Genomic DNA, 25,263 nt, shown 5'->3' with positions numbered 1-25,263 from the left:
TGTATGCATCTCTTCACATCCCTCTGACCTACGTCCGTGTGGGGTGTGGTGGGCGCTTGGGAGGGATATGGGTAGCAGGACACCTGTGAGGGGTCAGGTAGGGGCTCTTTTGCAATCTGCTTTCTAATGAGCTCAGTTCTCCTGCCACACTTGCAAAAGGAGAGGAAATATGAAGACAGAAACCTCCTCCAGGGCTTTGTCTGGATAGTCCAGCTGAAGGTCCTGCCTCCTTCCCCACCTAGCCTGGCTCGAGGTGTTCTGAGAGGGTCCGACCTCCAGGAAACTCTCCTTTGCAGGGTGGAAGTGGTCAGCGAAGCATCCTACTCAGGAACTGGTGGGAGTGCCTAGGAAAGCCTAGGGCTCTTGACATGGGGATTAGGATGGGAGAATCTGCAGGATGGTGACTGATCCGCCCCCAGGCATGGTAATGTCAGCCAGTGCTTGGCGTGGGAACTTCTGAATGGTCCAGATGCTCAGAGACGAAAGAGGACCTCACAACTCTTGCAACTGTGACAGATAGAAACCAACTCAACTTAAATAAGCACGAAATTGTGGGCTGACTAACTTGGAAGGCCAAGGGGCTTAGCTTCAGGTACAGCTGGATCCAGGCGACTGCAGGATGCTGTCAGGGTCTGGCTCTCTCCACCCCTTGCCCTGTTCCCTATGTGGTGTCTTCACCATCTGGTGTGCACCAAGTAGTTTGGGTAGTTTTTACAACTCTTGGGACAACTGACACGCCCAGTGCCAATCTACTGGGTCCTCATTTGCTCCACAGGGCCACCTCTCCTCCCCCATTTCAATTGGTGTGGGCACCACGGCTGGATCAGCTGGGTCAAGCACCCAGCCACAGGGTGGGGGCCAGAGGGGTCTGTGATTAATAACCCACTAGAATGACAGTTGCTTTTAAGACCCCTGGAAAGTGCAGTGGACAGAATGTCTGGGGTCTCCTTCAAAGAGAGACCCTTTGGGCAGGGCTGGGAGGCCAAATGGCTGGCCACATGCCATCTAGCTGGAGGCATGGCGCCCGGGTGCAGTCCTGGGGGACACTGTGCTCTGAGGGGCTGGCATGGTGGGCTGCCCCGCTTCCCGGCCTCATCTCTGGGCAGCTGAGAGCGGGAAGGGCGTGCCGAGCCAGTGGCCCTCCAGGATTTGGCCCCGTGGTCTTTCCTCCCCTTGTCATCTGGGCCCCCGCTTGTTTCCTTCGGGGATGCTGACCGGAATGTCCTGGAGACTTCAAAGGGCGGCAGCTTCCTCAAACCCCCTCCAGTCCCCTGCCTGCCCCCCCTTCAGGAGACCATGCACATTCCATGGAGCCTGGCACACCTGGCAGACACACAGGCAGGCAGAGCAGAGGCTCCCTGGACTCCCAACGCGAGGAGAAGGGGGCAGGAAGAAACAGGGAGCCGTCCCAGGGTGGGCAAGGGAGGGACGAGGGCAGTGTCAGGGAGTGCGGGGTGGGATACACCACCCATTTCATGCCCTCAGCCTCTGCTCGCTGCAACCAAAGGCAATGTTCCTAACTCACAGCTGCCTGTCACCTTGCTTCCCAGATGCAAGAGACAAGTCAAGCTGCTGCTACCCTCTTCCCCAGTCCCATCAGGTCAAGTGGCCCAGCAGTTAGCGCAACTGGGGCCTGTCTTCAGGGCTGGGCTGTCTGAGCCCTGTGGGAGCCTGGCCTAACTGAACGCTTGTTGGATGGTCAAAGCCTGGAAATCCTTCTCTCCCGCCAGGAAGTTCCTCCTGCTCAGCTGATCCAGCCAAGGCCAGGGCGGAAGGCCTTGAGAGGCCCACATGCTCCCTAAGCCAAGGACAGCCGGCCTCTGAAGTTAAGAAAGGGCATCCAGAGGGGGCTGGGTGGCAAGGCAGGCAGGCGCCACTGCCCCCAGAGTCCATACCATGGGCCTCAGGTATCAGGCTGGTCCCACTGGACCACAGCTCAGGGCCCCGCTGGGAGCCTGTCCTCAACAGGCCTCTCTCTGCTCCCCAACTGCCCAGGAGGCACAGAGGAGACGGCAGAAGCCCAGGCCCAGCCCCTCCCAGCTCGGGGCTCTCTGCAGGCTGTGCCAGCCCTCAGTAGGGGAGCCCGCCAGTCCGGGACAGCATGGCTCCCTACAGACACCAACAAGCAGAGACCTGGACCGACGTCCTGGGGCCTCGGGGGCAGTGTGGGTTGTGCAGAGCCAGGGCCATCTGCCAGCAGCCCAGAGAGAAGGCAGCCGCTGTCACGTCCACCTGAATAACAGCTAGGGGCTTGGCAGCTTTGATCACAGGAGGTAAAAACAGGACAGGTGGCTTGGAGGAGTGGGCGACATCCTTGGGCAGAAGGATCCCAAGACTGGCCGGACCCTCACACCCCAGTCTTCTGAGTCCCGCTCACAGAGCCCTTTCCACGCAGGGACCTGGCAACAAGCCTCTGGTGTAAATCCGCACCCCCTGACCCCCCGCAGGATCCTCCATAAAGCAGCAGGGAAATGCTGCCACACCTGGGCCACAGACCCGGCAACCAGCAGGCAGCCCATGCAGTCGGGCCCTCGTGTCTGGCTGGCCTGGCCCACCACACAGCCTCTGGCTGCTGTAACCTGTGTGGGTCCTTGGCCCAGACCCCAGGCCCTGGGATCAGGTATTCTCTGTCTCTCTGGGCACTTCTCTGTGTGCAGAGGACAGGGTTCCACGAACCTGGGATCTCCAGACACTGCCCCAGGGAGCGGCAGCCCCTCCTGAATAGGTCAGACTACGGCTCCAAATCAGAGGAGGTCTATTGGCACAGCAGAAGTTGTTCCTGGGATCGACTCCAACTCATGGAATAAAAATGCTTTATTATACAAATCCCACACAGGTCCTGGGCCAAGTCCACATCCCCCAGCTGGGCCCTGGCACTGAGCCTGCTGTGTGTCCCCCACCTGGCCTACAGCGTCAGGTTCGCCTGTGAAGTGTGCAACTGTCCGTAAGCAGGCCGCAAGTGAGGTGGGCCTCCCCAGGCAGTGGACAAGCAGTCTCTGTGGCAGCTGCACCCTGAAGACAGGTGGGGGGAGCAAAGTGCGTCCCCCACACTAGGTTTAGGGGCCACAGGGGTCCACGCAGTCCTTCCCGCTGCGGAACACTTGGTAGATGCTGGTGGGAGGAAACATGGCCACGGCGCCGAGCAGGGAGCCCACCTGGATGGCCACGCCAGCGGCCAGCAATGCCGGCTGGCCCCCACTATGCAGGAGAGAGCTGGCAGCCACCTTCACGTACGAGAACACGCCGAGACACAGAACCCACGACACCACCTGGGAGAGTGGACACAGCAGCAGGCTGAGCGGAGATGCCCCGCTCTGAGGGAAACCCCTCCCAACTGCCACCCTTTTTGTTGCCCTGTTCCCAGACTACTCACCACAAGGACCACCCCTGCGGAGGTGCCCACCAGCGGCGGGCAGGGGCTCAGTACTGCCAGTACCATCAGGTAGGCCCCAAAGAACATGCCGAGCAGAGAAAGACCGCCCAGCCCTGCCAGGGACCTGACAAGGGTAAGTCAAAACTCAGAGCTGGCTGTGCCTGGCCCGGCCCTCACCCCTAAATCCCGTCCCAAGGGGCCTGGGCTCCCTGTGTACCTGCACAGAACACCCATAGCCAGAAAGCAGGCGAGTGGATTGGCAGCACTGCCCAGCACCACAGCCAAGTGGTAGGCGAGGCGCCCGTAAGGCAAGCAGGAATAGCTCTGCACAGCGGGCAACACGCCGTTGGTCAGAGCGTTGGTGACGGCCAGCAGGCCCAGCAGGAAGGCAACGTGGGTGGACAGCAGCTTGGGGGCCACAGGTTCTGGGCTGGGGGTGGCGTCTGCTGCCGGGCTGGGAGGTTCCTGCAGGGGTGAGGCTTCTTCCTCTTCCTCCTCCTCCACTCCTGGGGCTCCCACCTGTAGACCAGGCCCTTGGCCGCCCGTGGGTACAGATGGTGGCGATGGCAACAGCAGCAGGAGACCCTGAAAGGCGGCAGCTGAGATGACCAATAAGGTGGACAAGATCCCAAAGAAGGTGCTGGCGGGAAAACGCTCTGGGAAGTTGAGGGGGGGTCCAGGGGTGCCATTGGTGGAGGTTGGTGGGCACTCGAGGCGGCCTACACCCTGCACTAGAGCCAGGACACAGGGCAGCAAAGCGCTGAGGCCTTGGCCCAGAAAGAAGGACCGCAAGAAGGGAGGCGGCAGGTGGCTCAGGAAGGGCAGGAAAGTGACGTTAGAAGCACAGCAGGCCAGCGCCAGCACGAAGGCCAGAGCCAGGAAGGCCACAGAGTGCTCCTGCCCTGCCACTGTGGTCACCTGCAGCCACAGGGGGGCCAGCAAGGCCGTGCCCACCACGCTCATCGCCTGCACCACCTGGATGGGGACCCGCTCGCCCTTGCCCGGGGCCAGCCGCCGCCACACGGTCACCACCAGGAGGCCCAGGTTCCCCAGAGCCACAAGCACAGAGAGGTAGGAGGGCAAACTCCAACCTGCAAGCAAAGAAAGAAGGCAGCCGTGTCAGGGGCAGGACGCCCAGGGAAGGAGAGCGGCTGCAGCCCCTCCTGTCCCCCCGACTCACCCTCGGGTAGGTCTTTCACCACCACAGGCAGCTCCACCCAGATACCATTGACTGCAGCCCATGAGCCCATGCCAAAGAGGGCTACCAGCAGGTGGGTCAGCACCAGACGGCCCAGCGGGGGTGCTGCCATTCAGGCCAAGGCTGGAGCCTCCAGGACAGGGCAAAGGTCACAGCCAGCTCTTCTTTTCCCCACCTAGGTCCAAAGAGGATGCTTCGGCTCTGGGAACTGAAAACCTGGTCTGGCTTGAAGGGAACAGACTCGCATGCAGGATCACAACAGAAAAATACAAAACCGGAGTAAGCAGAGCACCAGGCGGCCAAGACCAGGGATACTGAGTGGGGTGCAAGGGGTGGGGTATGGGAGGTAGGAGGGGCCAGGCAAACCCGGGACACGACACCAGGATACACGTACCCCGCAGACAGGCAGGGTAGCGGGAAGCATCGAAGCCCAGGGCAAAAAGAGTAAACAGAGAGATGACCTTCGGGTCTGAGTGGCCGAGACCGCCGCCACCACACTCGCGCCTACGGACACGGAACAAGGACTCCGGGACAGGGCGCCGCACACCGCTGCGGCTTCTGCGAGCCGCGGGACAGTCGGAGCCGAGTCGGGGCTAGGGGTGTGACCGCGGCGGGCAGCGCCCCGCCCTACGTCGGGGAGCCGCGGAGTGCCGACCGGTGCGCCCAGGTCCCGCACCTCCCGGTCCTGATCCTGAGCGCTGCCAGGCCCGGCGGCCGTCCGTCCAGCCACACTCTGAGGGCGCCGCCTCCACCCCGGCCCACGACAGTAGAGCTAAGACGCAGCTGAGCCGGAGCGAGAGCCGCAACTCAACCGCCAGGCCTCGGCGAACGCGCTCTCCCGACCCGGCCCAGCGCCGGAAGCCCTGCCCGGGAAGTCAGGTGCTAACAATAGCGAGGGGCGGGCCCGAGGTCCAGACCCCGCCCCGGTCCTGCCCTTCCGTCATGGGGCCCGCCCCTTCCGACTCCGCCCCTTCCGCCCCCCGGTGGAACCTGGATCCCGGCGGGCGGTTATGGCTTCAGAGGCTGCAGGGCTGGCCCGCCGGGCCCGGCGCCGAGTCCGGGTCGTGCACCCGGCCGCGGCGCACACCCGCTCGGCGGAAGACTGGTGGTGGGACCGACTTGCTCCGAGCGGCTCAGGGTACCACCTGCTGCAGTCGGACAGCATGCTGCTGGTGCTGCCAGGTCCGGGGCCCGCCCGCCTCCGCGCGCAGAGGCGCGCCGCCCGCCAAGCTCGGCGGTTGCGGTCCCCGGGGTCCCGCGCGGTCGAGGCCAAGCCCAGTTCCGCGCCCACGCCGCTGCAGGAGCCCGACCCGGGCTGGGGCGACCGCGTTCCCCTGGAAATCCTGCTGCAGATTTTCGGGTTGCTGGTGGCGGCGGATGGGCCTATACCCTTTCTCGGCAGGTACCCTAGGCCCTTTGCGCCCAGCGCCGTAGCTCAGGCCGACCGAATAGGCACGCAGCGGGGGCCCTAGCGCCCACAAACGTGTCCACGGCAGCAGTCTCTCAGGGTCTAGTTGGAACCCCCGGGGCCACACTTTGAACTGACCGCGGCGCTGTGAGAGTTGCGGGGGGCAGATCCCTCTTAGGAAACCCCATAGCGGCAGCCAATGAGGGCGAGCGGCAGCCACGGAAGGCCTGGCCCCTCAGCAGATCCTTTCTCCCAGGGCTGCCCGCGTGTGTCGCCGCTGGAACGAGGCCGCCTCCCAGCCTGCACTCTGGCACACCCTGACCCTGTCTCCCCCGCTGGTTGGCCGCCCCGCCAAGACTGGGGCGAAGGCTGAGAAGAAGCTCCTTTCTTCCCTGGAGTGGCTTATGCCTAATCGGTGAGGAATTCCATGTTTTTCTTACTCCCTCACATCACTTTTGTGCTGTTTGAAAGTCCCAGGCCCCTTCCTGCATCCCTGCACCAAGGGGATGGGCCGGGAGAACGCTGGCAGAAGGGAAGCGAGGAAACAGCCTGCAGCTCTGCCTCTGCGGTCCCCTCAGGTTCTCACAGCTCCAGAGGCTGACTCTCATCCATTGGAAGTCCCAGGTACACCTTGTGTTGAAGGTGAGAGTGGGAGGCTGCCCTAAACATCAGCCATGACACTCTGGGTTGCCCAGTACTTCCAGGAAGTGAGTCAGGTACCGTGGGGGCCCAGTGATGACCCATGAGGATGCCTGTTTGGATTTCTTTCCCTGGCTTCTCCTCCAGGAGGGAGGAGTGAAAAGTGGGAGCACCCAGGTAGGCCTGGTATGGCCAAAAAGGAGCTCATTGCTGAGACAGTGAAGTGGCGCTGGCACCAGCCATTGGTCTCTTTCCCTTGCCTTTCTCCAACCCCCAGCTGGCCCTCTGTCTTTCACAGCTGGTTAGTGAGTCCTGTCCTCGGCTCACCTTCCTCAAGCTTTCTGACTGTCATGGTGTGACCCTTGATGCTCTGATCATGATAGCCAAAGCCTGCCCTCAGCTCCACAGCCTGGACATACAGCACTCAATGGTGAGCCCTATGTCCCCAGGGGCCCCAAGGAAGCCTGGGCTGAGGTGGCAGGTACCCCTGTGCTGGGTCCCTAGGTGAAGTCCACGGCTGTGGTAAGCTTCTTGGAGGAAGCTGGACCCCGAATGCGGAAGCTGTGGCTGACCTACAACCCCCAGACAACAGCCATCTTGGGTGCACTGCTGGTAGGTTGGTGACAGTTAGGAGCAGGGCTGGATGCCAAGCCAGGGACTGCTGAACACCCCACCTCGTGTTTTCCCCACTTCTACAGGGCAGCTGCTGCCCACAGCTCCAGGTCCTGGAGGTGAGCACTGGCCTCAACCACAACATCATTCCCTTCCAGCTGCCTATCGAGGCCCTGCAGAAAGGCTGCCCCCAGCTGCAGGTACCTGACGCCCCATCTCTTGCACCTGTCACCCCCTCCCCATCTGCAGCCTGGGTCTTGCTCCCAGGTGCTGCGGCTGTTGAACCTGACATGGCTGCCCAAGCCTTCCGGGCGAGCGATGACTCCTGGCCCAGGTTTCCCCAGCCTTGAGGAGCTCTGCCTTGCTAGCTCCACCTGTAGCTTTGTGAGCAACGAAGTCCTGGGCCGCCTGCTCCACGGCTCCCCTCACCTGCGCTTGCTGGATCTGCGCGGCTGTGCTCGGATCACGCCTGCTGGCCTACATGATCTGCCGTGTCAGGGTCAGTGCTTCCTGGGTGGCAGGGGGGCAGGCGGGATGCAGGGATCCTTGCCCACCCAAAGCTCGTATCCGCTCGTCTCACCTCCAGAGCTGGAGCAGCTTTACCTGGGCCTGTACGACATGTCAGACCGGCTGACTCTAGCCAAGGAAGGCAGCCCTCTGCTCACCCAGAAGTGGTGTCACAGTCTGCGGGAGCTGGACTTGAGTGGCCAGGGCTTCAGTGAGAAGGACCTGGAGCAGGCCTTAGCTGCGTTCTCAGGCACCCTTGGGTGCTCCCAGCTGGCCCTGTGCTCCCTCAACCTCAGGGGCACTCGGGTCACACCAGGCACAGTCAGGTTAGCAACCCCCTAGTTCCTTGGAGCCAGTATAGCTTAGCTCCCGTCCTGCGTGGCTTGCCAGCTCCAGGGGTCAGAAAAGGGAGCCCATACTGGCCAAGCCCCTGCTTGGGGTTGGCCTTAAGGACACCCAGGGTACTCAGGGTGGGCCTCAATGGGTGTAGGGGGCGTAGCCAGCTTTGGTGCAAGGGTAGCAAGGGTTCCCTAGACTGGCTCAGCCCTGCCACTGCTTAACCTGCCATGGCCTGCCCTGCCTCCACAGCTCTGTGATAAGCAGCTGCCCAGGTCTGCTGTACCTCAACCTGGAGTCCTGCCGCTGCCTTCCCCGGGGCCTGAAGCAGGCCTACAGGTGCCCAGAGGAAGTCCAATGGTGCCTGGAGCAGCTGCTCACCAGCCTCCCCTCCCCCAGCTAGGCAGCTCCAGGCCCCTCTGCCAGCCAGCCCTGCCCTGCCTCTTTTCCCAGTTTTGGATATTTGAGTGTTTTGTTATAATAAAATCTTTTCTGGAACTCTTGTGTGGTGTTTGGGATCAGAGTGAGGGGACAGGGGCTGTCCCTGAGGGAACTATTTGGGGTTATCCCCCGGAGTTCCTGAGTTTGCCTGTGGCTGTGCCTTGCCAGTTCCCTCCTGGACTGAGTGTGTGCATGTGTGACCCACCCTAGGGCACTAAGGTGAGCTGCCTCTGATAGTACGCGAGGCTGACTAGGACAGAGCTAGCAATGGAGAGAGGGTGATCACCCTCAATCATGCTCCTTGTGGGCACTTGCCTGCCGATTTCTCTCCAACTTAGGCCTGGGGTGTCTCACTGTTAAGGCTGACTTGGACCCCAGTCAGGGACTAAAAGGCCGGATCGCAGGGCGGGGACTGGAATCCGAAGGTGGTGGGGGCGGGGCCGAAGCGAGGGGCCCCTAGCCTGGGATTTGGCGCTGGAATCCAGGCTGAACCCGCCCGAAGGCGGCCAGAGCCCTACGTGGGGCGGGCCTTTCTGAGCCCGAGCCCTGAGGGAGCACACGCCAGGTGGGAGCACCCAGGGATGCCTGAGAAGGCAGCTAAGGCCTGCTCCAGGTCCTTCTCACTGAAGCCCTGGCCACTCAAGTCCAGCTCCCACAGACTGATACCACTTCTGGGTGAGCAGAGGGCTGCCTTCCTTGGCTAGAGTCAGCCGGTCTGACATGTCGTACAGGCCCAGGTAAAGCTGCTCCAGCTCTGGAGGTGAGACGAGCGGATACGAGCTTTGGGTGGGCAAGGATCCCTGTATCCTGCCTGCCCACCTACCACCCATCAAGCACTGACCCTGACATGGCACATCGTGCAGGCCGGCAGGCGTGATCCGAGCACGTAATGTGAGCCAGGCTGTATAGGGGGGCTTCCAGTGGGGCAGGGGCTAGCCGGGAAGTGCACGCCCACCACAACAGAATGGTCCCTTCTAGAACCAACTACCCAGAGCTTCTAGAACCCGGCGCCGCGCAGCCTAGACGGCCACCTGCTGTTGCTCCCCCGTCTTCGCCTCAGAGCTCCTGCTCCTTCCTGACCGCGGCCCTGGAGGCATTATTCTCCCAGGTATGAGCGTAGCTGTGGGCAGTGGGCAGTGGCAACAGACGAGCCGCCCATCTGACTGTCCGTACCCGACCCAGGCCCCCAGGGGCCAGATCAGAGGCCTGTCTACGACCTCTAGCGGTAAGCCCTTCCAGCTCTGGGCCCACGGACTCTTCTGCACCGAGCGCAGCCTCGCCAGGCGCCTCAAGAACAACTGTTTCTACCCGTTCACGCAGCAGCAGCCCAACGGTGCGCGCGGACCGAAGTCAGGGACCGGGACTTGAACGCCGAAACTGGGGCTGGGGCGGGTGGGGGGAGGGGGTAGGGTGGGGTGGTGGTTTGGCGCGGTGGGGGGGACGCGGGGCGGGGACTGGAATCTGAATAGGGCGGGGCGGGGCGGGGCCGGGGCGGGCCGGGCCAGAGCCTGGGAGGGGGCTGACGCGAGGGGCGGGGCCAGAGCCCCGGGCCCGGCCTGCTGCGGCCCGATTAGGCGCTGGAACCGCAGGCTGGACCCTGACCGCGAGCCCGGGCCCTACGTGGGGCTGGCTGTTCCGGGCCCGAGCCCTGGCGCTGCCACCTCGGGCAGCGAGCAGGAGCCCGGTGTCCTTACGCGTCTTCGCCGCGCCGCCCCTAGTCTTCGTGCTCGAGTACTACCTGGACACGCTGTGGAAGGGGACGCTGCTCTTCATAGTCTGCATCTTGCTCATCAGCTTCGGCCTCGTGAGGGAGGTCTGAGCTCCCGGGCGCGCCCCCATGACCTTCCTACCCCGGGGGCCCGGCCCCACCCCGGCGGCTCAGGGAGTCCCTGCTGCGCCCGCAGGTGCAGCAGCAGGAGATCTGGGGCTTCCCTGCGTTCGGCATGGGCGTGGGCCTGTGGCTTATGATCTCCTCGCTGCCGCGGCGCCGCCTGGTGCTGGACCACGCGCGCGGCGTGTACCACTTCTCCATCCAGGGCCGCACCGTGTGTCAGGGCCCCATGCACCTGGTCTACGTGCGCCTGGCGCTCAACTCAGACGGTGATGCGAGGGAAGGGCCGCGGACTACGGGAGGGCGCGCAAGGGACGGGAAGCCACGTGGAGTGGGGAGGGGCGGACACGCGGGCCCACGCCCCGCCCCCGGAGCCCCGCTTCCCTTCCCCAGAGTCCCGGGGCTGAGCAACTTGCCCCTTACTAGGCTACGGAAGGTGCTTCTTCCAGCTGGTTCTGTGCGGGCACGAGCTGGAGCCGCTAGTGCTGGTGCAGCTGTCGGAGTGCTACGAGGTGCGTCCGACCCAACCCACTGCGGGCGCAGACACGCTTCTCTCCCCTCTCGGTTCAACGGGACGCTGACCACTGTTTAGACTCTTAAGATGGGGCCATTTCGCAGTTGGATGGTGCATACAATAGGCTCCTGGCCCGGGCCCTCAAGCTGGTAGCCGGGAGAGAGGGTGCCAGGGCTGACGGGCAGGGCTGGAGGTGCGGTTTGGCAAGGGGAGGGACGAGCAAGAGTTGACCTCACCTCCACTCGCCACTCGCTCACACAGCAAATGGAATACCTGGGCCGGTACATTGCCAGGAAGCTCAACATTAACTACTTTGACTGCCTGGCCGTGTCTTACCGGCACGTGGTCCGCCACTGGCCGCTGGGGACCGCCTTCAGCCCGGGCATCGTGCTGCGCAAGGCCGGTGCCTACGACGGGGGGAACCCTCAGTGGGACCCGGACGTGTGATGCTGCCAGCAGGCACCCACCCCTCTCCCACCCCAAGAGGCGTTCTGCCTTCCCCTCCAGTCCCTAGCCTCCACCCCGCCACTGGCCTTCTTCTCAATAAAGCAACCTCTTGCTTCGAGCCTGGTGGTTTTCTTTGTTTGAGTCGGGGCTGCCTCTCCAGGATCCTTCCCTCCTGCACAGCTCACAGGGCCTCTCAGGGAGGCTGCCAGGAAGCAACGGGGAGTTTGGGTTGGAAGATGGTAGCATAGTGGTGGGACTGAGCCTGACAAGCAGCCAGGCATCTAGGACACGTTTGGGTCGCGCGCTGCCTTTCACGGTTAGTAGAAGTGCTGACCAATGAGTCAGAATCTGATTGGTTCAGTCTGGGCCAGATGCCTTTTCTAGTCCAATCAGAAATGAGACAAGAGCACAGCCAAAGGTCAAGCCCTGTGTCTTCTGGTGGACTCCACTCCCCAGAGTTGCTGCTGCTGCACCTGGGCCAGAGCTCAAGGCCTGCTGGGGACAGACCCACGGTGCCCCTGGAGCATGCTCCTGCCTGACTTGTGGGGCCCCAGTCCCATGTTCTCTGAGCAGTGGGTGTTTTTGCTTCCTGGGTGCTGGAGGCTGCTGTGGGAGCAGAGAAGTCACCTCGGTTTCCTGTCAGGGTTTTTCCTCAGGGCCATGCCCATGACCCCAGTCTGGTCTTTGTGCTTCATGCCAGCTTAGTGTCCCTGGAACCAGGACCACCTGCATAATTTGCAGGGCCCCATGCAAAATGAAAATGCAGAGGTCCTTGTTAAAAAGTTATTAATTTCCAGACGGCAGCACTAGAGCATTAAACCAAGCACTGGCTCCCAACCAGACCTCATGTCACATGCTTGTGACACTGGCCCTGCCTGGAACCCTGGCTCAGTGTTGCTCACTTTTTGGCTCCCAGCATCTCTGCCCATCTCTGGAGTGGAGTCTGGAGGCTAGGCAGATGGCTTTAGGCAATCCCAGGGAGCAACTGTTGTTCATGGCTCAAGGCTAGGAACCCCTACCTCTCAGGAGGGGTTCTACCAGGAGATGGGCTCAAGAGGTTGGGCAGAGCCCAGCTGTGGAGGTACTGGGATAGGTTGGGGGTCAGTGCAGCAGGGAGGTATGGAGTGTGGAATGTGAGCCAGGGGCTCGGCTGCCTGGGTGAGTGCCTGTGACCAAGCCAGGCCTGGGATGCCCAGGCTGTCTGTCAGATGTGGACAGGGGTTAGAAAGGCATGCCAGCTGCCTGGGCTCCAGAAGCTTGGGCTCCGCTCGGTCAGTCAGTGAGGCTTTAGGGTGGGCTTTGTTTCCACCCAGTGACCCAAAGCCTCTGCCCACTTGGAGCTGATGACCTAAGGGTGACCCAGGTTGAAGCGCCTACTTCTTTGTTGGCAAAGTGGCTGGAGGAGGGTGGGGTTCCTTCAGCTAGGGGATTGGGACTTTGCAAGGATTCAGCATTTGAGCTGATATGAGAAGCTGTGATCATGTGGAGCTCTGGGGGAGAGACTTCTGGGAAGAGGGAGTGTGAGGGTGTGATGCAGGGTGGAACTGGACGTGTAGGAGAGGCCATGAGAAGACAGGCTGGGCTGAGGAAGGGGACTGGGGCCTCGGGAAATCTCTGGGGAGTTGTAAGCACAGATGTGCTGCCATCTGAGGGGGATGTGGGGAAGGACTGGAAGGCTGCAGGAATTGTGCAGGGAGAGAAGGGCACAGGGGAACAGAGAGGATCGTGGGCAGGTCTGAGGCCCATTGAGGCCATAGCAGACAGGATTTGCGGGTGGGCTGGATGCAGGCTGGAAAGGAATCCAGGGTGGGACTTGAGCTGGGCAGGCAGAACAGTGAAGGAAGGACTCAAGGGTGGAAGACAAGTGGATACAAAGAAGCACCCTGATCTCCAGTGCTTCAAACAGCAATGATGTACTTGTTGTCATGGTTTTGTGGGCTGGCTGGGCTCAGCTGTGTGGTTCCACTCCATATGTGTAGCTGGAATTGCTCATATGGCTGCATCAGCTGGGATCTCAGTTGGGGCCAGAATGTCCAAGATGACCCCCATCCTCCAGGGCCTCTTTTCAAGTGTCTCAATATTCAGCAGACTATCTTGCTGCTGGCTTGCAAGAGGGAGTGTTATAAGAGGACCAGACCCAGGGGCCACAGTGTGCACCATCTGCATGCATCATTCATACTATATCCCAATGGATAAGCAAGTCATGTGGCCAAACCCAGAGCCAGAATGGGAAGGATCTACCAAATGTGTGAATACCAGCAGGATCCTGGGAGCCACGAACGTAAGTAGCCCACCACAGTCCACCATCTGGCTCCTCCCAAGACCTCCAGCGTCTCTTCCCACCCCAGAACTCAGCTCAGACTGCAAGTCCAGGATCTTGCATCTAAGTCAAGTCCACATACAAATGAGATTCCTCAGGTGTCCTTTCTTGGGTATGGCCCTCTCAGGGGTCACTGTCCTTTGCTGCCCAGTACCAATGTCTTGAGGCCCATTGTTTCATCTATTTTGTCCAGTTTAAAAAGCTATTTATTTTTGGCTGCATTGGGTCTTTGTTGCTGTGTGCAGGCTTTCTTTAGTTGTGGAGAGCAGGGGCTACTCTCTAGCTGCGGTGCTCAGGCTTCTCCTTGCGGTGCCTTCTCTTTTTGCAGAGTATGGGCTCTAGGGTGCCAGACTCCAGTAGTTGTGGCTTGTGAGCTACAGAGCACAGGCTCAGTGGTTGTGTTGCATGAACTTAGTTGCTCTGTGGCGCATGGGATCCTTTTGGACCAGGGATCGAACCCGTGTCCCCTGCAAGGCAGATTCCTAACCACTGGACCACCAGAGAAGCCCTATTTTGTCCAGTTCTCTAGTTGTTCCAGGTAGGGTGGTAAATCTGGTTCCTGTAACTGCACTCTGTGCTGGAAGTGACATCCACCTTAGTTTCTCTGGAGTTCAACTAGTTTGATGCTTAAGTCAAGGCCTGACCCTCACTACCCTCTGCACTTTGGCTGCAGAGTTGGGAGCCTGCCTCAGTACATGTGACCAAGGGGCTGGGCCTTCAGCAGCTAGACAAAGCTCTCCACCTCTTGCTGTCCTCCCTCTGGGGCGTTAATAGAGCTGAACCACAGCCATCCCACCCCCAGTCCCTTCAGTGATTGCTGCTCCTGCACTTCCCAAACACCAGGTCCTGGGCCTGCTGCCATGTTTCCTCCCTGCTGTGTGATCCCTGCTCACCACTGGCCAAAGGTCTAACCATCAGACCTCGGCCTTCTGCTTTGGCCTGAGTTCTGCCTGCACCACTGAAGGGTCCTCGCTGCCAGCCAGGCAGTGGGTGAGTCTGCCCAAGTTCCTGCTGCCTGCCTTCTTGGACTGTTTGTTCCTGACGCCTGTCTACGTTCTCCAAAAGGGAGCCACTGAGGCAGCAGTGTGAGGACATGCCCCTTGGTCAGCCCCGAGGAGGAAAGAGAGAAAGCAGGAGGGTCGAGGCCAGCCTAGCACCTGCGAGGGCTCCAGCGTCAGGATGGCTCACTAGAGATGTCACGCATCAGGCTGAGACGCCAGGTCTTTGCCTTCCGATTAATCAGCCGTTGGGTGCTGGCCACCACTAGAAGGCTGGGATGTGGGGCCAGGGGCAACCCCTGGAGCCTCTGACAGCTGAAGGTGACCCCGTAGGCAATGGAACCAGAGTCCTTCCCAGGAGGACCATAGAGGCCATATGTCATGTGTGCACCCCAGAGAAAAGTCCCAGGAGTGGCAATGGAGGATGGGACATAGGCCAGCAAGTGTTTAGAAGACTGACCAGTGCCCTTGGTGAGGAAGTGTGGTCTCAGATTCCTGTGAGACTGAGAAGGTAAATGGGCAGCATAGAGGAGGCCGCAAGCCTGTCCTCGGTCTGGGGAGACCGGGGGAGGAGCCTGCTCCAGGCCATGGGCACCAAGTTCTAGAGCAGATGTTGAATGAAAGTGGCAACCCCGTGGCAAGGTCAGGGAAACAAGCATACGGGGCCCACACTATATCAGGAAGTACGGGCTGCCAGGCCACTGCCCATCAAGCCTCTCTGCAGCGCAGGCAGGATGGCAGCCGGCTGCCCGCTGCCAAAGCCGACCTTGGCGCTGGCCTTCCTCTGGTCACCTTCTCCCTCCTCCCCAGGGCTCACTCTGCCCCTGCTCTGAAGTCTCCTCTAAAATTCCCCAAAGGACACTCCTGGACTCAAGTGCCCGGTGACTTGATCAGGCAGACACCATGTTAACACATGGAACTCGGGCACAGAGGTGTTTCAATTCTCTGGGAGTTACAGCTTAGGCTGAGGATGAGAGACGGAGACTGTGAGTGGTTCTGGCAGCTGGATCCCTTGGACTGAGGAGGGACCTGGGGCACTTTGGAGAGGCTGGCCTCACCAATAGCCAGCTGGAGACACTAGACACAGCAGGCTAAGGGGATGCTCCTCCCCAAAAAGGAAGCAGGCAGAGCCTAGTGGGACTTCCTGGTATCCTCAGGCAGGGCTAGATCAACAAAGAGCAGGAGGCTTGGGGTGTCTGATACAACAGCCAGGCCCACCTGCTCTCATGTCTTTATTTCCTAAGAGAAAAGTGGCAGTTTGTGATGGGGAGAGGGACAGAGATGAGCCCAGATTGGTTGTGAACTGGTCTTAGGTGATGGTGGTGACAGGCACACAGTCTGATGCTCTACACTTTTGTGCATATCTGATATTTTCTATAATGAAATGTAAAAAAAACCAAAACAAACCCCAAAATCTGAATCTGCATATTTGTTGTTTAATGTCTTTTCTAGTGAAGCCTCATTTCTTGTGTAGTAAAATACCTGTGAGTCTCCCCCTAAAGTCTGACTTTTTGGTTACCTGGGACCTGCCAGGCCTCACACACCTAGAAGCAGAGGCAGGCAGAGAAACACAGAACCAACGCCAAATCCTTCCCATCTGACATGGATGAGGAGCTGCTGCTGCAGTGTGAAGCAGGATGGGGCAACCGAGACCTTCAGGCTGAGAGGCTCCTCGGGGTGCAGTGCATGCACACACCTGGGGTGCTGGAGAGCACGGAACCACTGGGTCTGCCACGGAGACCCCGGTCTCCTCTCCCGCAGAAAGGCCCCAGTGGAAGACTCATGCTGGCCCGAGGGGAAGGGGCTGCAACTTTCCAAAAAGCGTTAGTATCTCCAACTGTCCTTTCCCAGCCTCTCGCTGGTGGGCTGGACCCCATCATGGGACACAGTGACCTCGACCTCAGGGTGCCTGAAAGGAGGCAGGCGAGGAGGACTGAGTAATTGCTCACGGGCCCCATGTGCACTCCACACTCCGACTGTTCTGGACTGATGGCCAGGGCCTAGGCCCAGCTGCCCCTCCCTGCTGAGCGCCCCAGGGGCTGCAGGCTCCACCCACGCGAGGGCAAGCAAGGGCGGCCCAGATGATCCCCTTGGGAGCGCCTGGTGGGGGGACACATGTGTCGGTGCTCTGACACTGCCCTGTCATCAAGAACGTTGGGAGCCAGGGGATGGGAAATTGACAGAGAGGCAGGAACTGGCACCAGAAGCGGGGGAAGGAGAAACAGAGAAGTTGGCTGAGGGAAGCCTGAATGAAGAGAGATGAGGGAAAAGTGGAGGGCGATGAAGGAATGTGACTGAGGAAAGAGGTGCGGAGTGGGGCCAAAGGACGGGCCAAGGGAGTGAAAGAGGACGAGGTGGAGGAACAAAAGCGCACGACAGACGACGGGGCGATGGGACCAACAGAGGTGGACAGGAACGCGGTCCGACCGCAGTGTTGGGGCGGACTTTGCGGGAGGTGGGGAGCTCCGGCTGAAGGGACTGCGCCTGGCACGTCCCGCTGGCGCCCCGAGGGTTCGCCCGGTAATTAGGCCTCGGTCCAGATGGGCCCCCAGTCCCGCAATCAAAATGCTAATTGGCCCCGCGCCTCCGGCTGCGCCTCCGCCGGGCCCCCCGGGAAGGGGCAGGGATGAGCCGCTCGGCCGAGCGGGATCCCTGCCCCCGCCCCCACTGCGGGCCCCGCCGGCTGCGGCTCTGCGATAAGGGGGCTGCCGCGTCCCGTCCCCGCCCCTCGGGAGCACCAGCCACGCAAGATGAATATCCCGCCGCCGCCACAAAGCGGGCCTGCGGTCCCTGCCGCGCCCCGCGCCCCGCGCCGGGCCGGTTCGCTCACAGCCACGCTCGCTCGGCTCCTGTGTTGCGACGCTAGGTGAAGCCGAGAGATCGGCCGGCGGCGGCGCGCCGCCGAAAGCGCGCCCCCGGAGCGGCCCTCCAGCCGCGCGTCCGGCCGGGTCCGCGGGCCCGCCGAGAAGCCCCGCACAAGGTCACCGCGCGCCGCGACAGGTGCGCGCGCCCCCGCCTCGCACGCGCTTCCGGCCGGGGCGCGCCCGCACAGTCCCGAGGCCGCCCCTGCGACCTTGGTCCCCAGAGACAGCCGGTCGCTTGGGGGCGCGCTCGGAGCAGGGAGACCCGAGCCAAGGGCGGGGGCGCGTGAGGGGACAATGGCGGCGCCGGGCCCTAATTGGGGACATATGTCCCCGCGCGCGGCCATTGTGCGGCCCGGAACTCCCCGCACCCCCGCGCCAGCCATTGGTCGCTGGGCCAGACGTCATGCGGGCTGTAAACTCTGGGCGGGCGGCCGGGGGAAGGGTTATCCGCCTGGTTGCGGGGCCGCGTGGGGGAGCTGCAGGCGCGCGGGAGGGCGGAAAACCACCAGTGAAACCGAATTTCTGGAGCAAGGGCACAGCAGCCCCCCTCTCCGCCTTCACACTCCGCTCCCTGCATCGCCGCTGCGCTCGACCTCCGCCCCTTGGGGGAAGGGCGGGGGTGCAGAAGGCCTCTCCAGCGGGCACAGGGTCAACCCGGGTAACCGAGCGGCAGGGACACACTGCGGCACAGGGTGCGCGCAGCACTTCCACACAGCGCTTTCGCTGCCTCAGCATTCGCTGCTTCTCCGCTTGCCTCCCCCACCTGCCCCCGCAGATCCCTCGCCTCCACACCCGACAGCTGGGCTGGCCGGATTGACCATTCTGGGGTCCGCCCTGTGTTCTTCCCTCAAAGATCCCGAGTCCGGGCTCGTGGGCCCTAGGTTTGCTCCCACCTCTCCTCCCACGCCGCACAATGCTGCAGACGTCTGGGCCTCCGTTCCCGGAGCCTCTCGGGGGAACTCCACACGAGCTGGGGCCGCGGCATCCCCAAGACCCCTCCCAGGAGACCCTGGTGGGGGCCAGGCCCCGCGCAGCCATTTCCGCCGTCCTCTCCCCCACCCCTCCCTCCCCCTACCGTCGCTCCTGGGCTTTAAAAGCCGGAGGCTGGGCCGGGCCGCAGGCAGAGGCGGCCGCGGGCGCAGGAGACTGGGCCCGGGAGCTGTCCGAGCGCCGAGCCCCGCCCCCGGAGCCCCCATCCCTCCCTCCCACCTTCCCTCGTCCCGCCCTCCCCGAGCACCCCTCCCCCCCAGGACCCCCGCCCCCCGCCCGCCGCCGTCGCCGCCGCCGCTCTCTCCGGCTGCAGAACAATAAAGCAAGCCTCCCAGAGACCCCCGCCGAGGACCCCCGCCCGGCGGCCGAGCCCCCGCGGCCCGCCCCTCGCCGCTCGCTCGGGCTGTGCGCGCCCGGTCGCTGGCCGAGGTGCTGGCTGGGCCGGCGCTGGCCGCGGTGCTGAAGCTGCCGGCACTACCGCCGCCGCCGCCGCCTTCTCCAGGCCCCGCGCCGCTACCTCCGGGGGCATGGGGGGTCGCTGACTGAGGCTCCGCCGCGGCGGCGGGGGGGAGGGGAAGGGGGCCGCGGAGCCGGGCCAGCCCTGCACCCACTCGCAGCCTCCGGGCCCGGGACGGAGCCGCTCCCCCCCCTCCCCGCCCCCCCCCCAGCCTCCTCCCCCGCCTGTCCAGGGGCGGCACTGCGGGCTGGGAAGCCGGGACCAGACGAGGAAAGGAAGGAAGGAAGGAAGAGAAGAGAGAAGAGAAGAGCAGTGAAGAATAGAAGAAAAGGAAGGAAGGAGAAAAAGGGATCCGGAGCAGCAGAGGAGGAAACGCAGGACGGGCAGGCAGGATAGAGGACGGCACCGCGCGGCAGCATCCAGAGGCCAGAGTGGGGACCCGCGCTGCCTCAGCCGCTCCTCGGATGGTGACGGGGCCCCGCCGCGGCCGCAGCCCCCCCGCGTCCCGGCTCCGCAGGCCCACAGCGCCGGAGCCCCGCAGGAATCATGCCCAGATCCTTCCTGGTCAAGAAGGTCAAACTTGACACATTCTCCTCGGCAGACCTCGAGAGCTCCTACGGGCGCGCCCGGAGCGACCTCGGCGTGCGACTGCAGGAGAAAGGTGCGAGTTGGGATGGGGCTGGGGGTGGTGGGCGAAGGGCTCAGTGCTGGAAGGGGTAGAGGGTCATAGAATGGGGCTGGAGGGACCAGGAACCCCAGGCAATAGGCTCGGGAGAAACCAGAACCAGCAGGAGGCAGTGGCTGAAGAGGACCTGGGAGGGGATGGGGGTAGGGAGAGGGGAACGCAGAGGTAGGCCAGAACGGAGCCAAGGCTGGACAGGGAGAGCGTGGATGCAGGAGAGAACGAGGGGAACAGGGGTCAGGAACAGGAAGAACACACTGACCCACGCCCTGACCAACACAGAATGGACCCTGCTGACATGACAGGACCCAGCAATGTATGCAGACCACACTCAAAACAGCCTGCCTCAGAACCCTCTTCTTTTATTTGGCTGCACCTCTAGCCTCCCCTGCTAGGAAGTGCTAGGAGCTCCAGGGAGTAGCCATGTGGTCCAGTGGGGGCCGCCCACCTGTCGGGGCAGAGGCAGCAGCAGAGCCCCTGTCCCTGGAGTGGGGTCAGGGAGAAGGGTGTGGGCAGGTGGGCTGTGGGCAGGGAAGTCCAAGTGCTGGAGGCAGGGGGAGGCTCTTTTTGTCAGGGTGCCCAAATTCAAGGACAATTGCTAGCAAGTGGGCAAGGGGGCTGGGAGTGCCAGCAGCCTGGGGTGGTAAAACAAGTGTGACCTGCAGGAACATAAGCCTGTGTGCACCCATGTGACTGCGTGTGGCCATGTGACTATGTGCACTTGTGTGTGACCCTGTATGAGTGTGTGCCTGTCTTGTGTGCCACTACATGGGACCATGTGACTCGGAGGCCGCTATGTGCCCATGTGACTGGCAACCCCAGCTGAGAGTGTGTCTGGTTGGCTGCATGTTTGACCCTGCGTGAGTAGGTGGTGCAGACCTGGCTCAGGGTGCGGCCCGCCCTGAGGGGACTCCAGAATTGACAGAGTCTGAGAGGCTGAGGGTAACTCTGAAGAAGCCAGACTCTTTCATCGTGTGGGGTGTGTATTTGAGACTTTGAGGTTGTGAGATCCATCTCATGCCTTGAGAACAACTGTAGTTGCAGGCATGAATAATGCTGCCTGCCTGCAGCTTGTCCCTGTGAAGGTGTCCACTGCTGCATGCCCTGACACTGCCTCCAACACAGTGTCTTCCTGGTCACCTTTCCTGGGGTTCAGGAAGGCGCCACAAAGGATTAGGGCCTGGGGGGAGGGGGTAATGTGGAACAAGGTGGTACCCAACGGTGCAGGATGACGGAAAGGAGTGGAGTGGGGAGAAACAGAGTGGATGGAGGGAGACAGGGCTGGAACGGAAGGTGGTCAAATCTAGTGAGCAGTGGGAGAACTGGAAGATGAAAGGGAGGTAGAATTCTCCGAGGCTTGTTGGGAGACCCGGAGCACCAGAACAGGGCAGCATCGAGGCTGGACACAGGCTCTGGGCACGGTGGATGAGCCAGTGGGAACCGTGAGAGCAGGAGCGACGAGGTCCCCGGACGGGCGGTCCTGGCTTTGTGCGCTGCGGTTCTGCAGTGTGTTGCATAATCAAGGAAAACTGCTGAAGTGGGGAGAACCCGAGGGGGAGGGAGAGGGGGAGGGGAGGAGGGGAAGGAGGGCGAGGGAAGTGCCGCCCCTCCCCCCTGACCTTGAAGCTCCACGGAAGCGGGGTGGGGGGGGAGGCAGCCGCGCCCGAAGATGCGAGTCTTTCCCTCCTCCAGCGAGGGCGGGGTGCAGCCCGGCCGGGCCCTGGCTCATCTTTCCTCTCTCTCCTCCCTTCCCTGCCGTCGCCATCCTCCCTGCCCCACTCTCCCTCGGCCCTTTATCCTTTGTCCTCCCCGTTCCCTTCTTGCTGGCCCCGGCGTCTCTCGCCACCCTCCTGTGTGTCTTGCCTGCTGCCCGGTTTCCCTCCCGCTGTCTGCCTGTCTGTCCGCCTCGGCCCTTAGGATACCTCAACGACTACGCGGGGCCCGCCTCCGTCTACGATGGCGATGCCGAGGCGGCCTTGCTCAAAGGGCCATCCCCGGAGCCCATGTACGCTGCGGCCGTGCGGGGAGAGCTGGGCCCGGCGGCCGCGGGCTCGGCGCCGCCGCCCACCCCGCGCCCGGAGCTGGCCACAGCCGCGGGTGGCTACATCAACGGCGACGCGGCGGTCAGCGAGGGCTACGCAGCTGACGCGTTCTTCATCACCGACGGGCGCTCCCGTCGTAAGGCAGCCAACGCCAGCGCCGCCGCCGCCCCCTCCTCAGCCTCGGCGGCTGCCCCCGACGGCGACGGCGGAGGCGGGGTCGGGGCGGGCACGCGCGGTGCGGGGTCGGGGGCTGGGGGTCGGGGCGGCCCGCGCGCGGGGGCGGGCACCGAGGCGCGCTCGGGGCCTGGGGCCGGCAGCTCCGGAGGCCGGCACGCGTGCGGCGAGTGCGGCAAAACGTATGCCACGTCGTCTAACCTGAGCCGCCACAAGCAGACGCACCGCAGCCTGGACAGCCAGCTGGCGCGGCGCTGCCCGACGTGCGGCAAGGTGTACGTGTCCATGCCGGCCATGGCCATGCACCTGCTCACGCACGACCTGCGCCACAAGTGCGGCGTGTGCGGCAAGGCCTTCTCGCGGCCCTGGCTGCTGCAGGGCCACATGCGTTCCCACACCGGCGAGAAACCCTTCGGCTGCGCGCACTGCGGCAAGGCCTTCGCCGACCGCTCCAACCTGCGCGCGCACATGCAGACGCACTCCGCCTTCAAGCACTTCCAGTGCAAGCGCTGCAAGAAGAGCTTCGCGCTCAAGTCCTATCTCAACAAGCACTACGAGTCGGCCTGCTTCAAGGGCGCCGCCGCCGGCGGTCCCCCGGCCCCTGCGCCCACCGCGCCGCCGCAGCTCAGCCCTGTGCAGGCCTAGGGCGGCGGTACCTCCGCCAGACGGGTTGGCTCTCAGCAATACGGGCCCCCAGGGAGGTCTCCGCCGGCGACTAGGCGGGGGGGGGGGGGGGGGGGGGGCGGAGGGCGGGCCCCTCCTCACAGCAATAGGGGGAGGGGGCCCGGCCCCGCCCCGCCCGCCAGGGGCCTTCCCGGCCCCTTCAAGCAATAGGGTCCCGAGGGGAGACCCACCCCGAACCCCCTCCCTTCCCCTCCAGGGTGCCCCAGGCTTTTTCCCAGCAATAGGGTCGAGGAGACCCAGAACCGAACCTCATCTCCGAGTTAGGTCTCTGAGACCGGGGTGGGGTGAGGTAGGGAGCGCCCCCTCCTCCCTCTTCTGCGCCCCTGGATCGCGTGGCAGAGACTCAGGTCTTCCCCACCCCTTCCCAAGCCTTCCAGAGCCCGACCTGCGGCCTAGACGTTGGGGAGCAGCAGCGGGGGAGGAGCAGGGTGAGGGGCGCAGAGGCTACCTGCGCCTCCTCCTCGGTGTCCGCTGAGCCCCGGGAGTGTTAGACACGTGCCGATCGGGGACTGGGGCGGACGGCGGCACCTCTCTCCCTTGGGTTCCTTCCGGGGCCTCAGTCCGAGCCGCTTTCCTTACCCTCGCCTCTCATCCTCTGCCAAATCCGAATTCTTCCAGCCCGGCTTCCCAGGCTCTGTCCTCCATAACGAATAATAATGACGCATATCAAACCGCATGGACTTATCCGACCTCCTCAGACCCCGCTCCCGCCCTGCCCCGGGGCCCCCTCCCTCGTACCCGGGCATTCGGTGTTGGAGGACGGATTCCTGGGGCCCGGCAGGCAGGCCTGGGCACGGCCCTCTACACACCTCTCTGTATTCGCTTTGCGGGTAAAGCCCCCTAGGGGGGTTGCGGATGCGTCGGGTTTTCTTTCTGTATTTGTACGTTTTATTTATGAACGGATTGCACTCGGGTCCGGGAAGGGGCGCAGAGGCCCCTATCCTTCCCGCCGACGCCGGGGGCTTGGGATGTCCAGAATCATTTTCCCTGCCCCCGAGCCCCGCCCACCTGGGCTCCGCCTCTCGGGAGCAGCAGGCCCCGCCTCTCAGAGGCCGGCCCCCTCCCCGAGCCCCAGACCCCGCCCTCACTCTGTTGCCAACTTACACCCGTCTATGCCAAAGCCTCGGCGACGACCCCGCCCCAAGGGCCCGCCCCATTGGCCGCCGCCTTTGTGACGTCACTGCATGCAGCCCCAGCCCCCCTCCCGTCCCTTCCCGGAGCTGCCCGCTCCCAGTCCCTCTTAGTTAGTCCGAAGCCGACTATAGAGCAATAATGCGCACTGCATGCGAAGCTGCCGCCGCCTCTAGAGTTACTGAGAATCAGGTATTCCCCTGCCCTACCCACCCCATAGGCCCCTAGATCAGGGACGCTGCGCGGGGCCGGACGCGCAGACTTTCTCCCCCCTCTCCTGCTCCTTCCTCCCTCCCCTCCCCCCACTCCCCCCCACGGCAGAGGCCGGCGGGTATAATGGTTTCAGGGGCGGGGCGGGGTGTTTGTCCCCAAGACCCCTCTTTCAGTCGTCCATCACCCACTCATCCTGCATTAGGCACCTACTATGTGCCAGGCCCACTGCTGAGTCCGCCAGGAATGCGACGACCTGAGGGAAAGTGCATGTTGGTGGAGGGATCCAACCGGCTTTGGTGGGCCAGGGATGGTCACAGGTGCAGAGAAAGCCGCGGTCCCTAGACCCAAGCGTGGGCCCCTCGCTCCTCCCTGCCCCAGCGTGGGGCCAGTGCTAGGCACAGGGGGCTCTGCTTTGACTTGGGCCTGGGTCCTCAGCTCAGATGGCACAGACCCGGGCCCCAAGGCCCAGCGCCACCAGGGCCACCCATACCGATTCCCATTCCTTCCATCCCCTGGCAATGGCAGCTTTGTCACGTCAGGCCAGGGTCCCGGGTCAGAGGACAAGGTGCATGCTGGAGCATTTGACCTGGCCAGCCCTATCCCAGTGGGTACCAGGCCCAGCGGCTCCCACAGGGGTGGACCCGGGCCTCAGGGCCCGGCACAGCAGGGCTCATGTCCAAGACCCCTCCATCCCAGCTCAGTGTTCACACAGCTCCCAGACCGGGGCCTGCCCACTGTGCTGGGCACACCCGCATGCACAGGCACACACAGGTGCCCCACCCTACCCTACACGCCTATCTACCTACCTACCTAAGGAGAAGGCCGGAGGGCCGTGGGCCGGCCAGGGTCTCCCGCTTCTCCCCACACCCCGCCGCCGTGGAAAGCCATGGGCCCCCTCCCGCCCCCATAACTAAGCAGCACAATAACCGACTTAGCGAATTCAGGTAGAAGGAACGTTTAGGTAGCACCTATTTTGTACTGATTCTATGAGTAGGGCCCGAGATGCGGGGGCCCTCGGGTGGGGGCTGCGGCTGCCGGCCCGCCTTGCCCCCACCCCCGCCTGCACCCCGCCGCCTTGTACATACTCCCACCCGGAACAGGCCGGGATTTTTACTCGGGCCGCGCCCCTCTTCCGCCCCCGTTTGGGGCCGGGCCGGCCGGACAGACGGACGGACGGACAGACCTCCTTCCTAAGCACAATAGCACCAGCTCCCCGGAGCGCCGCACCTCCACGAGGAGAATAAATGCCACTCTTGATAGAACTTGGAGTGTCGGGCTGATGTATACAAGGCTGGGCCCGCGCCGCGGGAGACACTGAGGAGTCTGGGGGGCATCTTTCTGGGCCTGCAGCATCTCAGAGGCCAGGCAGGTGCAGGCACTGCCCTGGGAGTGGCAGTCTACC

At 63.0% G+C, this 25,263-nt stretch overlaps 4 protein-coding genes across 17 annotated transcripts; 3 read left to right on the top strand and 1 right to left on the bottom strand.

Annotated features, from left to right (window-relative positions):
• Positions 1-2,796: 2,796 nt before the first annotated feature.
• SLC52A2 (solute carrier family 52 member 2) lies at positions 2,797-5,431 on the bottom strand. Of its 4 annotated transcripts, XM_065902822.1 has the most exons (6): positions 4,966-5,431; positions 4,554-4,746; positions 4,292-4,464; positions 3,591-3,958; positions 3,374-3,497; positions 2,797-3,269 (listed from the first exon to the last, which is right to left on the bottom strand). In XM_065902822.1, the coding sequence occupies exons 2-6, from the start codon at positions 4,681-4,683 to the stop codon at positions 3,057-3,059; spliced, it is 1,008 nt and encodes a 335-aa protein (XP_065758894.1). In that variant the 5' UTR covers positions 4,684-4,746; positions 4,966-5,431; the 3' UTR covers positions 2,797-3,056. The 4 variants fall into 4 exon arrangements, with proteins under 4 accessions (XP_065758894.1, XP_065758891.1, XP_065758892.1 ...); XM_065902819.1 differs by having other exon boundaries at positions 3,591-4,464; XM_065902820.1 differs by having other exon boundaries at positions 3,591-4,464; positions 5,033-5,431.
• A 47-nt stretch (positions 5,432-5,478) lies between these two features.
• FBXL6 (F-box and leucine rich repeat protein 6) lies at positions 5,479-8,586 on the top strand. 11 transcript variants are annotated; one of them, XM_065902809.1, is made up of 9 exons: positions 5,479-5,973; positions 6,236-6,394; positions 6,558-6,621; positions 6,917-7,048; positions 7,123-7,230; positions 7,317-7,430; positions 7,498-7,729; positions 7,817-8,063; positions 8,326-8,585. In XM_065902809.1, exons 1-9 carry the CDS (start codon positions 5,582-5,584, stop codon positions 8,474-8,476), a joined length of 1,599 nt encoding a protein of 532 aa, XP_065758881.1. In that variant the 5' UTR covers positions 5,479-5,581; the 3' UTR covers positions 8,477-8,585. The 11 variants fall into 11 exon arrangements, with proteins under 11 accessions (XP_065758881.1, XP_065758880.1, XP_065758879.1 ...); XM_065902808.1 differs by having other exon boundaries at positions 7,317-7,349; positions 7,498-8,063; positions 8,326-8,586; XM_065902807.1 differs by having other exon boundaries at positions 7,317-7,349; positions 7,480-8,063; positions 8,326-8,586.
• A 958-nt stretch (positions 8,587-9,544) lies between these two features.
• TMEM249 (transmembrane protein 249) lies at positions 9,545-11,397 on the top strand. Its single transcript, XM_065902823.1, has 5 exons — positions 9,545-9,847; positions 10,233-10,327; positions 10,419-10,614; positions 10,772-10,857; positions 11,121-11,397. Exons 1-5 carry the CDS (start codon positions 9,625-9,627, stop codon positions 11,304-11,306), a joined length of 786 nt encoding a protein of 261 aa, XP_065758895.1. The 5' UTR covers positions 9,545-9,624; the 3' UTR covers positions 11,307-11,397.
• Positions 11,398-19,481: 8,084 nt separating this feature from the next.
• Positions 19,482-22,478, top strand: SCRT1 (scratch family transcriptional repressor 1). Its single transcript, XM_065902701.1, has 2 exons — positions 19,482-19,596; positions 21,535-22,478. The coding sequence occupies exons 1-2, from the start codon at positions 19,482-19,484 to the stop codon at positions 22,476-22,478; spliced, it is 1,059 nt and encodes a 352-aa protein (XP_065758773.1).
• Positions 22,479-25,263: the final 2,785 nt, after the last annotated feature.

The sequence above is a fragment of the Muntiacus reevesi genome, chromosome 12 (assembly GCF_963930625.1).
Source record: "Muntiacus reevesi chromosome 12, mMunRee1.1, whole genome shotgun sequence".
Lineage (NCBI taxonomy): Eukaryota > Metazoa > Chordata > Mammalia > Artiodactyla > Cervidae > Muntiacus > Muntiacus reevesi.
This window is presented reverse-complemented; position numbering and strand designations above follow the sequence as displayed.